Source organism: Arvicanthis niloticus, chromosome 12, assembly GCF_011762505.2.
Source record: "Arvicanthis niloticus isolate mArvNil1 chromosome 12, mArvNil1.pat.X, whole genome shotgun sequence".
In the NCBI taxonomy this organism is placed as follows: domain Eukaryota; kingdom Metazoa; phylum Chordata; class Mammalia; order Rodentia; family Muridae; genus Arvicanthis; species Arvicanthis niloticus.
Window position 1 is genome coordinate 20,288,830 of NC_047669.1, and position 17,362 is coordinate 20,306,191.

Below are 17,362 nucleotides of genomic sequence, written 5' to 3' on the forward strand. Positions count from 1 at the left end.
TTCAAATCCATCTGGCTTTTAAAAGATGTTCACTGTTTTGAGAACTTAGAGAATTCTTCCAATATGCAACCAAAACATTTGATTCTTGGGAGGCGCCTAAGCTCTTATGGGGTGACAGACATGTATATCAGGTTTGCTTACACAGTCAGGTTCAGGCCCATTCATCTGCATGTCTTAAGGAAGATAAACATCCATTTTCTTCCTCTGCTATGGCCTTGATGCTTCTCTGGATCACACACTGGTCCTTTTCACCTCCATATCCATCACAATGTCTCTTCCTGGTCTGGGGGATGCAGCAGGCATTTGGTAAGGTTTAGTTAAATGGACGAGCAGTTGAACAAATGTTGCCCCAAAACTTGAAACACTGATCAGTAAAATAGGCAAAAAAAGAGTTAAACTGTTAAACAAATGTAGTCTTTAATAAGTCAAATGTTGTCAAATGGTATGAACCAGAAGCAAATATTCTTGACAGCATGGGTCAAAAATAACTTGGGCTGTATTTTATACCTTACATACACATGGAGTCTTTATTTATACCAGCTGGGCAAGAGAGATATTTCTGACTATCATCATCAAAGCAAAAAAGGAGCTGATTAACTAGAAATAAAAAACGTTTGTACAATAGAACACCACAGAAGGGAACAATTACCCTGCCAAACACAACTGATAAAAGCGTACCTTCTAAAGCACATTACTTTTAAAAACAGGAAGGTCAGACTGCAGATTCTTCTGAGAGGTCAGAAGACACAGTTTACATTGGAAAAATTCAGCGCCCAGATTCATTCATGTCCATTCAGGAGCGTTTTATTTTGAAGTATATATTGCCAGGACCTAAAATTAGCAATCCTGTTGACTGTGTCCTATGAGACTTCACAGAGGTTAAGTCTTTAATATGAATCATTCCATCTCTAAAGACTGAGACAGGTATTTGTTATTAGTCTTTTATGGATGATAAAGCCGAAGCCTGGAGAAGTTGAACACTTCAGGATGTCAGACAGTCCGAATTTGAGCACAGGTTTTGGCTACCTTTAAAAGCACAATGCAAAATACCAGAGAGATGGCTCAGTGGTTAAGAGCACTTACTGCTCTTGCAGAGGACCTGGGTTCCCAGCACCCATGTGGCAGCTCACAACCACCTTCAACTCTTGTTCTAGGGGATCCAGCGCGTCTTCAGGCACTTGCATGCTGTGGTACACATAAATGCATGCAAACATGCACATATGTTTAAAAAATAAATGAAAATGCACAGTATAAAAGTGTGTGCTACTTTCTCATGGTGCCTGTTGTGACCTAGACTCTGGTGCTAATTAAATGAACACAACCTAAACCACTTTTTAGATGTCATTACAGCTGTGTGTTGTGGCCCACAACTGTGACCCTAGTAAGCAGGAGGCTGAGGCAAGAAGATTTCCAGGAGTTTGAAGCCAGCCTGGGCTACATAGTGAGTTTCAGACTAGCCTGGGCTACATATTTACTGTCTTAAACAAACAAGAACATGTTTATTAAGTCAGTAATAATTTAAATAAAAGGTACAGACCTGATGATCAGATACAGTTTACTATAAGTAATATCAGATAATCCATTCTTGGATTTTGTTTTTTCTTTTGCCTGCGGCTTTTTAGGACAGTCTCTCTGTATAGCCTTGGCTGTTCTGGAACTCACTCTATAGGTCAGGCTGGCCTCCGATTCAGAGATCGTCCTGCCTCTGCCTCCCAAGTACTGGGATTAAAGGCATGTGCCACTGCCACCCAACTTCTTGGACCTTGTGGTTTAAGTTCATCAAATCCAAGAACCCGTGGGCCATGATTTTAATTGTTGTCTCCAGCACCGTGTTCCTCCCTAGAGTCCCTCCCTGCTCCATATCTTTGGTCCCTGTCATCATCCCACAGATCACTGGGACTGTTCCTTTCTTTGTATAAGTTCTGCTCATCTGTCTTTGAGGTCATGGGTTTTCAGTTCTCAGTTTGCTGGTAAGTCCATCTAGCAAGCTTTCATCCCATCACTGTCTTCTCAGCTGGAAGTCTCACTCTCTCCTCTGTTATACTTCCCTAGTGATGGCTCCTGTTTTTAAGGCCATTGACATCGTGGTCCCTAAGCCACTAATGCTCTATTTCCATTTAGTGCTCTGCATATATTTATTTAGAAGGAGTGCTCTGAAGTCTGTGTTACATCTAACATGTAGACTTACTCCTAGTTTCTTTCCCTTGATTATTGTTTTCTGTAAGAATGGGTTATAGTTTTTTGTTTCTTTGCATGTCTTATAATCTCTGAAAACCAGACAATGTATATGACATTTTGTAGAAGTTCTCAGTTCTGATAAACTCTTACAAGTTTTTTGTATGTTATATGTATCTTTTATGTTTTTGTTTGTCTGAGTAAAATATCTGGAATTGAACTGTGGGATGAGTCTCCCCTGCAGTGTGTGTGTCTGATATCTTTAGTTGGCTTTATATTTTAGTCTTAATTTTTGCCTTTTGAAGCCTGTCCCCACCCCCAGAAGATAGCCCCTGTGTCTACAAGGTCATAGACTTTGGCTGTCTGCAGATGGACTTATGGGGTCATTGAGAAACATAGTCAGTTTGGGACAGGTCTCCAGTCTCCCTTGGCCTTTACATTTTTCTAATCACTCAGGACTTCCTGAGTTGCCTGTAGTGTCTTTCGTTCCCAGGCTCTACCAATGAATTTCTAGGCTACTGTTCAGCCTGGCCAAGGCTACATCCACACACTAGTGAAGTGAAGAAGTAACAGATTGCTCCATTCATCCCTATTCTGCTCACCATATTGCAAAGCTAGCTTTTCTCCCTCATCCATGTCCTTTGTCCGCTCTGCAAGCTTGCAGCTGGCAGGAAGGTCACAGGATCACTGTCCTCACCCTAAGCTCCAGCAATTGTTTTTGTTTGCCTTTAAATGTACTCTTTGATAATTTCATATGTGCACATACTATGTCTTGATCATATCTGAAGTTTTCTGGGTTTTTTTTTTTTTTTTTTTTTTTTTTTTTTGTACTTGGGATTGAACTCAGGGCCCTGTGTATGCCAACCGAGCATTCTGCCACTGAACAACAACCTCAGCATTACTTTTACCTTTATGTCACCTATGTGAGTACACTGACACCAGAAGAGGGCATCGGATCCCATTACAGATGGTTGTGAGCCACCATGTGGTTGCTGGGAACTAAACTCAGGACCTCTGGAAGAGCAGTCAGTGCTTTTAACCGCTGAGCCATCTCTCCAGCCCTGCTTTTACCTTTCATTTTAAGACAGGGTCTCACTAAATTGCTCATGTTGCCTTTGATCTTGTAATCCTCCTGCCTTGGTCTCCTGAGAATATGAGACTACATTCCTGCTATGCTTCTGGGCCCTATGCTTCAGCAGCTTTTGAAAAATAAATGCTTTTCAATTACTTTCCCTATTTGGTAAGTTTCTGAAGCCCTGAGGTAGTTGTTTCTCTCTCTCTCTCTCTCTCTCTCACACACACACACACACACAATTTTACACTTACTTTGGGGAGGAAGATTCATGGTCTCTTCCTCTTACCATAGCTGAAAGTCCCTCTGATTCTCTGATCATGGAGAGCAACCTTTGAAGATTTAACAAGAATTAGAAAATTGTATAACTGACCTGATTTAGAGAATCTGTTTGGGGAATTGTGTATCAGGAAAATGACCCAACCCAAACAGCAAACCAAAAACTGTGTTCCTCCATTGTTATGGTGACATTGCTTGTACTGATGACAAATTAGAAAGAAATGTTCAGTATTTGGAAAGTGGTTAAGCAAATTGTAATATCAATATGATTGGAATATCATGTGGATTTTAAACAATTCTGTACAATGTAAATCTTTGGTTTCTAAATGCCGCTTAGTGAAGGGACTCCAGCTAGCCTGAGCATGGCAAACAGCTCTGGCAGGCCTTGCTCCTCCTCCCTATCCGTTTGCTTAAAACCATTAGATCACATTCCTACAGCCAGCCACCAAGGTCCATTTTCTTATTTGGCCACTTCCTCTTCCTGAGGCTACCAAGGTCCAGTTATCTAAGTATTGAAGTCCAGCAATCAGAAGCCCCCTTTGTCCCACCTGATTAGCATGACCAATTAAAATTAAACATGTCATCCTAACACAAGGTTTCCCTTTTTACCTTCATAAATTGCCATTTTCCTATGGGCCACGTCTGTCTCTTCTCTATCCAGATTCTGTTTATATATTCCAATAAAGATATGGGGGTGGGGTGTGGAGGTGTATTCTTGGTAGTAGAATGCTTGCTTGTCCTAACAAGGCCCTGGATTTGATCTCCAGCATCACAAAAAGAAGGAGGATGGAAGGAAAAAAAGGAATGAATGTTCAGATAGTTTAGTAGAGATTTTAAGTAATTTCTAGAAAAGTTCTTAAATTTCTAACTTAAAAAGTGGACACAATTGTGTTGGTTTCCCCATGCTTAGAATATTTGTGTGTGTGTGTGTGTGTGTGAATTTCATGAGCATAAAAGATTTTAGACATGCCACTAGATTTTACGTCAATAATGTGCACTGTTTATTGATTTGCTATTATTTATCTGAACAATGCACAACTTTGCTCACTTCTTGCTTTCCAACTGTAGGCTTGATAAAGCATAACTGTCTTCCTCTTGCTGCCACAGGGAACTCTCCTCCTGCTCATGCATTTGGAACCCTCCCCCAACATATACATCTACACAGACTTCCTTTAGAAACAATACAGGTGCTTCTTTTGGGCTTGTTATAGAGTATCCTGATAATCCCTTAGCCAGCTGAAGTGGTAAAAAATACATGGAACCCACCCAAACTTACTGAACACTGCCTTAGCACTGCAGGCCTGTTAAATGTCTGTTGCTTCCCTTTATGATCATGGGGCTGTATGAATACTCTGGGGTACTGTATTATGAAAAGAGTGGTGATGATCAAAAGGACCCAAAACAAAGTGCAGTTTCTCCTGAATGCATATCCCTCCTGCACCTTGGACAAGTAGCTAAATCTAAGTTGCACCATCCAGAGTCAGGCACTAATTGTGTAATTGAAGTTGTACAAGATCAAGTGTTGGGAAAGACAGAGCCTAACATCTGAGAAATCTCAGAGAGGCAGAAAGATACATCCTTGGCCAATAGTGTTCCCTCTAAACCAAAAAGTCAGCTGTATTCCATTAAGCCTGTGATTGAAAAGAATGACTCATGCAACAACATGTTAAAATTACACATCGTAAGTCACAGCACTCATAACAGAATTTCTTCTACAGTAATTCTGCCAGGCATGGTGGTTCATACCCGAATCTCAGGGGGAATAGGCAAGAGGATTCTGAGTTCCAGGCCAGCCTGGCCTTCACAGCTAGAGTCTATCTCAAAAGAAAAAAGATAGTAGAACCATCATCCCTTCAAACCAGTGGCAAATCTTGACAGATTTTGTTTAAATCTTTGTTAGGAGACTTATTAACTGTTTTTTACTCACACACTCTTAAATGCCTAGAGGTTTAAAAAGGGCTATTTACCATTCAAATATGGATGTGCAGTACTTTGAGTGTCGTAACTTGCAAGCACATGATGAAATCAAATGGATTTTGAGACTATGAAGATGTCTTTGGGGAGTGAATGGCTCATTTGTTCAACCACATGTATAGAGTATCTGCATTCCATGGAGCATGTTCGGTGCTACAAGAACACGCCTGGAAGATTCAGGAAGAGTTTTGGTGTCATGGAGCTTTCATTCCTGGGGGTGGGGATGCATGATTAGTAAACATACATTGCACTATAAGTGGTAAATATGATAAAGAGTAAAAAAAAAAAAAACAGATAGTGGGATGTAGACTGGAGTCTATATCAGATACTTTACAAATTGCTGAGGAAAGAAGACCTCAGAAGAACAACTTAGGGGAAAAAGGGTTTGTTCTGGCCTACAGTTCAAGGGCAGAGTCCACCATGGGGCAGGAGCTTGAAGAGGCAGCTAGTCACATCCATCCAGAGTCAGGAAGCAGAGACTGGTGGGTGATGGTTCTCAGCTTTTGCATTTTCATGTTGTCTGGTATTGAAGCTCAAAGAATGTCGCCATCCACTTTTAGGGTGGTTCTTCCTATGTCAACTAACCTAACCTTGATAATCCCTGACAGGCATGTCTAGAGGCTTGTGTACTAGAGAGTCTAGATTCTGTCAAGTTGATAATGAACACTAATCATCCCTGTCAGGGAAGATGTGACGTTTCACACACATTCATCAGAAAAGATCTTGTTGGGAGGTAAATAGGCTTAACTGCTCTAATGAAATAAAAACAGTGGTTTGCCCACAACAGAAGGTTATTTCTTATTTGAATTAATAATCTATGAAGGGTATTCCAAGTCTGTGGGAGGTTTTCTTCAGGGGACCAAACGCCTTCAAAGATCTGAAGACACACAGTCCCTTTGGACCTTGCCATGCCAATGTCACAACTGAGCTACACATTCAGATCTCACACAAAGAAAAAACAGAAAAGACACACAGACTCCCAAAGTCATTGGCTCAGAAGTGACACTCTCCATGTTTGCTCTCGATTGGTGAGATCTTAGTCATATGGCCACATAACTGCAAGAACCCCTTAGCGATACAGTAGTTATGATATCTACCACAGGACTCACTGCAGGAAGCAGATGAAAGATGAAATGGTCTTAGACAAGAAAGGGAGCCACAGAGGTAGCAGGGAGTGACCATCTTCAGGATTAACTGGATGTACAGATGGAACAGAGGTAGAAGTGAGACAGAAGTCAGCAGGAATAGTAGCTGCTTATAGAAAACATATCATCCACTCAGTCTTCAAAGAAGATTTGGGAAGAATAGATTTTGGTTTTAGCCATGTTAAGTTTGAGGTGCTTAGCTACCCAGGGGAAGTGTTGGCAAGGAAATTAGATATTGAAACTTAAGTTCAAAGATGACCCAAACTTAGAGTTCTTAGCATATGGCTATATATAGCATATAAAACACTGGATGAGATGAACGCTCTTAGAAGTAGGTGCATAGGGAAAAAGAAGGGTGCTGAGGACTGGACATGGAGGTGCTCCAGTAGTTTTGAAGGAGAAGAGGAAAGAACAAAGGAGATCACAAAAGGATGAAGAGGAAAACAGGAAGGTGGGGTACGCTGGAGATGAAGACATTTCGAGGAGATCTAATGTAGTCAAACGGGATGAGTGGGGCTTGAATTAGATTCAGATCATTGGCAAGCTTGGTAAAGGTACTTAGTGGCATCAGGTATCTCCAGAGTGGATTAGTGAAGCCAGGTATGATGATACATGTCTCTAATCTTGGCACATGGAAGCCGAGGCAGGAGGATTGCAAGTTTGAGGGCACCCTGGCTACCTTGTCTCAAAAATGAAGAGTAGATTGAAAAATATTGAAAAAATAACGGGCTGGAAATACTGTCTTAGTTAGGGTTTTACTGTTGTGAGCAGACACCGTGACCAAGGCAACTCTTATAAAGAACAACAGTTAATTGAGGCTGCCTTACAGGTTCAGAGGTTCAGTCCATTATCATAATAGCAGGAAGCATGGCAACATCCAGGAAAGACATGGTGCTAGAGGAGTCAAGAGTTCTTCATGTTGATCCACAGGCAACAAGAAGAGATTTGAATATATGAACATGTATATGTATTTGTATATGTATATATATACATATGCATATATTGTTGTGTTAGGTTACCTGTGATGACAACCTTCAAGTGTAGTAAACAGTATTTAATATCCCATCCTGGGGCTTCTTATCCTCCTTAGACCATGTGTGCTCTCAGATGAAAGACACACACACACACAGCCTTCACGTTTTTAATATGCCTCAGGCAGCACAATAGCTAGGCATCTGCCTACCTTCCATGCTGTTAGAATCTACTTTTGATAACCCCAAGTTGTCACTTACTATTTACTGTGTTCCATTTGGGCAGCTCTTAACCCAGCTGGGCAGCCCTCTGGGCCACTTATCCCATGTTCTCTTGGCCCTTATCCCATGGCTGCTCTCCTCCCTCCTGCACATTCTTCTTCTTCCATGGTAGCTTCTTCCTGTTCCTTCTAGCTCCTTCCAGCTCCTTCCTTGCTCTCTTCAGCAAGGAGGGGGGGGGAAGAAATGCTCAACCCCACCTATGTCTCTTCTGCCCAGCTATTGGCTGTTAGCATCTTTATTTACCAATCAGAATTAACTTGAGGGCAGGGTCCCAGGGGCTACATGCAGACTCCAGGTCTTGGGACCCATACTTAGCATTACAATAGACAGTAAAAGACAAAAACTCAACCCTCAAGTGTGACTAAGTTAGAAAAAATTGAAGTGAGTGGAAGAAAAGATTGCAGGAGTGAAGCTTTCAAGGAACCAAGAAGCGGATGCTGAGTGTGTTATTTATATAAAAGTTACCACAACCAATGGTGGAGTGCTGACAGAGGAAGACAGCAAGTTACAAGCTGACATCTTTACTCAGAGAAGGACAAGCGATAGATAACCAGGAAGGCGGTAAAGGGCAAAGTGTTAGACTTTCTATTGCTGTTAACAAATCCCCAGGGGAAGTGAGTTAAAGAGAAGAGTCAGTTGCTTTATCTTTTAGTGTCATCACTAAAGTGGTTTTCGTTATCATTGTTGGATGTGCTCCTTCCAGACCCGCAGGGTTGCAGACATCACTGGGTTAGGCGCATGTAGATCAGGCTATTCACCTTATAAAGATAGTAAACAGTGAGAGAAAGACAAGAAATGACAGGGAACAACATACACTCTCAGAGGCACACCCTCCACCTGAGTTACCTCCTTCCTCCAACCAAAGCTCCATTCTAATGGTTCTCTCCTAATAATGTTTTCAAGTTATGAAACCATCAATGGTTAATCCACTTATGACATCATGACTCTCATGATCCAATTGCTTTCCCTGAAAAATACATCAGCAGGCAAGTAAGCCCCCAGTTCATGAGCTTGTAGGGACCTTCCATGTTCAACCACACTAGTCTGGGTTTAAAGTAATGTGATTAATCTGTTATGCTTCAGAGGGGCTACCTCTGCTTCCATTTAGTTTGGTTTGGGTTTTTATTTTAAGACATAGTGTCTTTGGGTAGCCTAGGCTGGCCTAGAATTTGTGATCCTTGTGCCTTAGCTTCTTGAGCGCTGAGATTACAGATTCTACTAGAACAGCTATACAGAGGGACTAGTTCTAAAAGGCACAGGGCCCAGAGAAAAAGAGCAGACTTGCACTGAGATTCATATGATTGCCAGCTATAAGCCCGAGCCTCAAGATCAATAAGGATCCTGAAGATGCATGTACACCAGGGGGCATAGAAACGTATAAATAAGTATATACAAATGCAGATGCATGTGATAGTAAATTCTGGGGGGGGGGGGGGGGGAAGGGAGATGGGACAAAGGAAACATGACCAGTGTGAGGATTTAGGTTTGTGTGATAGGGATGACCTTTTGTGAGGCAGTGATATCATCTATGACCTGAAGGGTGGATGACAGGCAAGCAGGGGATAAGTGATCTCTGAGAAGTGAATCTCAGCAGGATTCCAGAGACATTCTACCCATCAGAAGCAGCTCAAGGAAAGGAGAAAACAGGTGAATGAGATAGGACCAGGACATGGATGAAGAAGGTCTGAGAGAGGAGCTGATGCATTCAAAGTGCTTTGGCTGAAGAAGGAATTTGATACTGCAAAGTAGAGAGTTGAAGGAGTTGATACATGTCCTGAGCTATGGAAGTTCAGTGTCAAAATAAGGCACAAACACACAGCAGAGTCCAGCATCCTCAGGTGTTTGACTCACCATGCATGATGCTCTTGATGAGCAGACCACGTTGTTAAACAAGCTATATGTATTTTCACGGTTACATTGAGTGTGTCTGGGATCATGTAAACTGAGAAGGCAGAGCTAAATAAAACATGCAACTCTGAGAAGCCCCAGTGTCCCTGAAACCCATGATGAAGGGAGCTGAATGTGTATGCATTAGTGCTCAGATCCCTTTGTCAGCTTCTGGTCTATATCTGAGACCAGCCTAAGCTAACTTAAATTACCAGAAGTTAGATGGCAGCAAAAACTATCCTGTTGTAGACAAAAGCCAGCCTGGCCTATCAGTTTCAGTGATCACACCGGGACCCAAACACCAGGTGTCCAGCTCCCCTCTTCTGACCCCCTCTATCTGAAAGAGAGGAAAGATTCAGACTTGGGGTTCCTCCAAAAGACAGATACGGACAAATGTGCAGTAGACTGGGGAGGCTCATTAGTAAGTTACTAATGAAGGGTGTGGCTAACTCGTTTGTTTAGATTTCCTTCTGAAATGCAGACTTCAGGAACAAGAGATCCAGAGGAGACCAAGTGCTTTCTATGCTTGCATGTGTAACCCCTGGGTCTCCCTGGTAGGGGTGAGTAATTTCATCTTGATCACAATGTTCCTAAGAATGCAGATGAAGAGATGTGCATGTGTGATTTGGGGGAAGGAAAAGTATCAATTAGCATCGACATAATTAAATTGCTTGATTTATTGGAATTAAGGTGAGACTGCCATGACAAGATTTATATTTAATGAACCACTCATTTTAATCAATTATCTACTATTTAAGTAATCATATCAGATAAGTTCTGGGTTACTAATTTCATGATCATTTGTTGATTGTAGTGAAGAATGGGGCACTAAAATACTGTAATAGTTAATCTCAAATGTCAAGATGTCTCCTAGAATGGATTGGGAGACAGGCTTTTTTGGCATATCTGTGGGGTTTATCTTGATCAACTGAGGTGGGAAGAATTGCCCACTGTGGGTAGCACCATTCCTTAGGCTGGGATCCTGGACTGGATAAAAAGGAGAAAATGAGCTGTACAAGCATTCTTCACTCTCTGCTCTGGACTGTGGGTGCACTGTAACTGGCTGCCTCAGGTTCCCAGTGTTGTGACTCCTCACAACAATGGACTATGACCATGAGCCTCTGTGAGGCAAAATAAACTCTTTCTTCCTTAAGTTGCTTTTGTCAGAATAGTTTATCAAAGCAACAGGAAAAAATAACTAAGACAGAGTGTCTGCTTTTGGTGGTTTTGATTAAGGGGTGACTTTTAAAAGGGTATTTCCCCCCAAACTTGCTTGAGAAAATGTATAGTTACTTTTTCATTCCAAAATCCAGTTCTAGATCCTGGCTGTAAAATTGACAATTGACACTAACTATCACAGTTCCACCCCTTGTCAATTTAACAACCAAACCACTAACTTCAAAGCCATAACTTTCCCCCCTTTATCATCTCATGCTTATGACCATTTCATAACGTAGGATGTGTTTACTTCACCTCAAAAGGCCCTGTATTCTTTCACAGTTTCAACAGTGTTTAAAGTCCAATGTCTTAACCCTGAACTCCTGCAAAATTGAAACAAATTACATACTTCCAATATGCAATGGCACAGAATAAGTATTCTCATTACAAAAGGAGGGAATTGGGTCATAGGAAAGAATGATCAGAAGAAAGCAAGATCAAAACCCAGCAAAGCAAACACCAAATCCTTCAGCTTTATGTCTGCCGTGGTGGGGCTATGGAATCATATGGGCTCCAAAAGGCCTGGATAGCTCTACCCAGATAGCTCCTCTGCCTGTGGGAACTTAATCTTTTTTCTTCTCAGGCCCACTGTACTCTATGCCTATAGCTTTCCCCAGCAGACAGCTCATGGTTCTGGCATCTCCAATATCCTGGGCCCTTCCTTGTAGCTTAGGCCTCTCTGCACAGTTTCACACTATGGCCTGGCAAGGCCTCCGTAAAGAAGCTCCAACCTTGCAGCACACACACTTACAGGTCCCAACGTCTCTCTGGAACTGTGGTTCAACACCACAACCCCACCCCCAGTCTTGCATCTTTCATGCATTTGGAACCAGTACCACATGAATGATGCTGCCAAATTCTGCTGCCAGCTTGGGAGGCAGCCCGGCCTCCTTGAACCACAGTTGTATCGCTTTTGTGTGCTAATCCTGGGGAACCAAGTCTCTAGGCATGTGCCTTTGAGAATGGGGAAGCTGCTTCAGTGGCAGCCTTTATTTTAATTTACTCTCTCTTCTTTCAAGTAAATGGAGCCTTTGATGGGTAGAGTCTTGTCCTGAGGAGGTATTTCCTCTTATCCCATTACAAAGCAAAATGCTTCTCTTTAATAGTTATAGCCTCTTTTCAGCATGTGCCTTAGGCTTGTGGTTCAACCTGTTCAAACTCTTATTCTTGACAAACACACTTTTTTCCTACCTTTATTATCAACTTTTTGTACTTTTTCACTGTACACCTGAATAAATGCACAGAAAGCCACCATACTATAGCCTGAGTGCTTTGCTGTCTTAAAATTCCTCTACCAAACAAATTAATTTATCATCTTTAAATTTAACTTCACTTACATCCTTAGGGCATGGGCAAAATGAAGCCCACAGTATTGATTAAAATGTCACATGAATGCCCTCTACCCTAGTTCTGACAGAGTCCTCGTTGCCTTCAGAAACATCAGAAGCTAGGTCTCCACTGTCTGCATTTTTTTTTTTTTTTGGCATTCTAATCTTCCAAGCTCCTAAAAGAACAGCCCACTACTATTTACTTGCTGTATTCAAAGGCTTTACAATCACAAAGTTTCAAATACCTCTACATTCTACCTGTAGAACCACTTCTAAAATGCTAAGAACCATGTGGTCAGGTTCATCACAGCAACATCCCCACTTCTGGTACCAATTTTCTGTAATAGTTAGATGTCTTGTTATTCTTAAGAGAAAAGAGCCTTATTTGGGCTCATTGAGGGTAGACTCCATCATGACAGGGAATCCTTGCAGCAAGAGCTTGAAGTAGGCAGTCACATTGTATCTATAATCTGAAAGCAGAAGATCTGTGCTCAACTGGCTTCCTTTTTATGCAGTCTAGGACTCAAGCCCAATGATGGTGTCACCTTCCTTTACACACTGGATCTTAACACCTCAGTAAACCTAATCAAAATAATCTCTCAGTCATGCCCAAGGGCTACCCTAATCTAAATAAATTCCTCACAGACATGCCTACAGGCTTGGTTCTTGGGCAATTCCAGATCCTGTCAAGTTAACATCCAATACAAGCCACCTTAGTTTGCTTTCTTTGGCTGCAGTAAACACTATGACCAAATGCAATTTGGGGAGGAAGGCTTTATTTCATCTTACAGCTTATAGTCCACCACGAAAAGAAGTCAGGGCAGAAACTCAAGGCAAGAACCTGGATACAGTAATTGGTGTAAAGGACCTAGAGGGGTGCTGTTTACTAGTTTCCTCCCCATGGCTTGCCCAGCTTGCTTTCTTATACAACCCAGAAGCACCAGCCCAGTGATGGGTACTTCCACACCAATCAACAATAATCTTTTAAAAAATGCCAAGGGGCCAATTGGATGGGGGAATTTGCTCACTTGGGTTCTCTATCCCCAGATGGCCCTAGTACAAGTTGACAACAAACAACCCAACCAGTACACTACCACAGTAAGATTGTATTATAAGTAAGCTCAATTATTCAGACTATTACAGAGCCCAGAAGCCGATAAGAGACCACTGTCTCCTGAGGTTCTAGCCTTCTGTTTTTATCACCACTGTTAGGTGACTTACTCTTCTATCCATGTCTATAGGCTCTTGCATCACTGCTCATCATGTTTGTGATCCAGTGGCTCTATACCCTAGCTAGCATGGGTGTTGCTGCCCTTGTGTATTTCTACATTGGTCAGACCAGTCCAGGCCTTTACCTCGGTAAGTGGCTAAGTCATTGTGCTACCATTTCCATTATTTTTTTCTAGCTTTCACAGAAGAACTTTGAAATATGACATAGACACAATTTATAAATAAATACACTAGCAATTAGTTGATATTTATAAGACCTATAGAACTAAAATGGATTGGCATCAGTAGCAAAAGAACCAAGAAGGATAAAATACATTGAAATAAAGTATACCAGTGTATCATAATATCATCCACTTTCAGTGCTATGAGTGAATGCTATCGTGTCATTTGAAGATGGGTGGGTTAAGTTTAAGTTGTATAATATAAATCCAGATGCAACTACTAAATAATATAGTGAAGAGTTATACCTAATAAGTCAACAGAGATTTTAAAAATAAATGAATAAGAAAAGAAAAACCAAAGACTTGGAGAGATGGCCTAGTGGGTAAAGGGGTTTGCTGAGAAGCCTGAAAACCTGAGTTTGATCCTCATGACTTACATGGTAGAAAGATGAAACTTTATTATCCTTTGACCTCCACACAGGTACTGTAGTAAGTGTGTGTGTGTGTGTGTGTGTGTGTGTGTGCAAGTGTGTATGTGTGTGTACATGTAATAAATAAAATAAGTAAATGTAATTTAAAATTTAAAGCATATCAAAGGCAGAAAAGAGTAAAAATAAATATAATAATATTTATTGATAAAAATAAAACAAAGACATGACTTGAGGTTATGGACAACAAAAATAGAAAGACAGCAGGTTCCAGGCCAGCCTGAGCTACACAAAGAACAACAGTGATCTATATAAGCCTATCTATGTTGATCATCACAGTCTTAACACTCCTAATTAAGTGGCAGCTGAGTAAGAAAGTGGCCCGAGTGTATGCTGTCTACAAGAAACTTCTTTTAATTGATGAATTTATTTTTGTAGTGTTGGAGATCAACCCCAGGGCCTGTGTATACTATGAAAGTGCTTTGCCCTTGAACTACATCCACAGCTAAAGAAATCTGTTTTATATTTCTAAAAACACACAAATAGGTTAAAAATAAAAGGATGTGAAAATATATACCAGGCTAACACCAATCAAAATATAGCCACTAGAGTGGCTACATTAATATCAAGGTAGGTTTCAGAGGAAAGGCTGTTGCCAATGATCAAGTGGGTCACTTGATAATGATGAGGGGGGAAACTCATGAAGAAAACATAATAAACCTTAACTTTCATGCCCATAAAACAGAGCTTTAACCAGGTGATAGTGGTATAAGCCTTTAATCTCAGAAGGCAGAGGCAGGCTTGAGGCCAGCCTGGTCTAAGAGTGAGTTTCAGGACAGCCAGGGCTACATAAAGAAACCCTGTTTCAGAAAGTCAACCAACCAACCAACCAAACAAAAACAAACAGAACAAAACAGAAGAAAGCAACAACAAAACAGAGCTTTGAAGTACATGGAAACAGAATCTTATAGAATGAGGAAAAATAAAAAACTTCATACCACGTAGGTGTCAGCATCTGCCTCCCAGTAGTTGACACATGTAGAAATAAGGCCATAGAAGGCGTGAGCAGTGCTGTCACAGGCTTGCCCTGATTGTTATAGGATTCACATTCTTTTCAGTAACAGGAAACACGAGGATATTACAGGATACAAACGTTTCAGTAAATTTAAAAGCATTCAGCTCAATTGAATACAATATTTCTCCAAAGGGGAAAGCGGTCAGAAATGAATAACAGGAAGATAATAGAAAAATCCGCAAATATTTAGATGCTAAAGAATGTTAAATAAGAACAGTGAGTAAACTATAGAAACCAGCTTCAAAGAGGAAAACAACTAAAATTATAAAATATTTTGAACTAAATGAAACCAAAAAAAAAAAAAGGAATATCAAAATTGTAAGATATAGCTAATGTCATCAAAGAATAAAGTTTTCAAAATACTGACCTCAGACCTCAGCTTTAAACTTAAGAAACTAGAAAAGAAAAAAAAAAGAAGAGGAAAAGGAGGAAGAAGAGGAGGAGGGGAAAATTAAACTCAAAGTAGCAGGGTAGTGGGGGTAGGGGTGGGGATGCGACAAGGACATGATAAATATCATAGTAAAAATCAAATAGATATAAAAAAATGAGAACACCAACCATGTTGGTTACTTTCCTGTTGCTGTGAAAAACACACGAGGAAGACAAGTTACAGAAGGAAAGGGCTATTTGGCTTATGGCGCCATGGAGGTAACAGTCCATCACGGCAACAAGCGGTAGACATGGAGGCAGGCACCTTGAACAACAGGCACAAAGCGGAAAGAGAGTACCAAGAACGGAGGGAGATTCCCAAACCTCAAAGCTCACCCTTAGTGATGTATCCCCTCCAGCAAGGCCACATTTCCTAAACTCCCCCAAACAGCACCACCAGCTAGGGACCAAGTGTCCAAACCCTTGGGCATTCTCATAAAAACTGCCACACCAGGGAAACAAATCATTGTGTCAGAAGAGCGATAGAATCAGTAGACTTCTGGCCAGACTGAGCAGAATAAGGTAAAATACAAATGACCAAAATTAGGAATAAACACATCGTTGGAGAGTCTATACATATCAAGGGGAAAATAGCTGAGTGTGGCCCTGCACACCTTTAATCCCAGCACTGGAACCCACTCTCTAGATAACTAACTCAATCCCAGTTTAGAGCATTGTGGGTCCATGTTTTGCCCCACTGCTGGGGAGGTGAAACGGGAGCGCTAGATTGCGTATACACTGTGCTGCCATTGGTGTTGGGCTTTAGGAAGCTCTGAGACACTGCTCAGGGGGTGGGAAAGCACAGTCTAGGATGTGGGAGGCGGAAGCTGCGTTTCCCAAGCTCCTGGGCATCCAGTTGCTACTGGAAACGTCACAGACTTGAGAACTAACTGGTCAGAGACCACAGACGAGCAACGAGGCAGGGTGTGGGTCTACAAACTCCTGGATATCCAGGCGCCTGGCCTTCTGCGGGAAGCTTAGACAGTGCCCTTCGGTAGTCCGAAGACCTTCTCCATGACCCCCACCCATGGCAGTTCTTGATGAAAGAGACAGTCTTTGGTTCCAAAGTGTTTATTGGTTGTTCATCATGGAAAATGTGTGCACACTACTTTCTCAGGGTGGAGCAAAGATTAAATACCTTTTGCAGGAAGGAATATCCAGGAAGGGAAGCTTATTGGCTAAAACGTCAGGGCCTCTAGATACCTCATTAGCATAGAGAACTCTGTTCTAGGTTATGTAACAGACATGGGAAGTATGATCCAGGAATCTAGTAGGCAGCAGGGAGACACCTACTGTCTCAGGTGGGTACTTGGGACCCATTCATCCTTACCAAGTTTCCTGGCATGGTCCACTGTCTCACAGAATATCACTCTGGTTATGAGAACAGAATCACCATGGCTGAACCACCTAAGAATCCTCCTGCCTTACACTAGAGATTAAGTTCCCACATATAACCACTGGGGGAGACATCAAGGCAGAGCACATAATTTATATTTTTTTTCTTTATAATAAAGCAATTTAAAAGATATATTAACAGCTGAGTAACACTCCATTGTGTAAATGTACAGTTTTCATTACTCATTCATCTGTTGATGGACATTTAGGCTGTTGTACATTCACACAATGGAATATTAGCCATTAAAGATAAACTCATGCAATGCACATGTAAATGAATGGAGCTGGACCCATCGTGAGGTAACCCAGATTA

General features: G+C 41.4%; 1 protein-coding gene across 6 annotated transcripts in view; it reads left to right on the plus strand.

Moving 5' to 3' along the window:
* Positions 1 to 17,362, plus strand: part of Slc12a8 (solute carrier family 12 member 8) — a 147,792-nt gene that overhangs the window by 120,444 nt on the left and 9,986 nt on the right. For 5 of the 6 annotated variants that reach the window (XM_034515388.2, XM_076942841.1, XM_076942842.1 and 2 more), the window contains 2 exons: positions 10,248 to 10,345; positions 13,573 to 13,690. The exons of the other annotated variant lie outside the window; for it this stretch is intronic. In XM_034515388.2, coding sequence (XP_034371279.1) covers positions 10,248 to 10,345; positions 13,573 to 13,690 — 216 coding nt within the window. The remainder of the gene's footprint in view (positions 1 to 10,247; positions 10,346 to 13,572; positions 13,691 to 17,362) is intronic. 6 annotated transcript variants of the gene reach the window in all.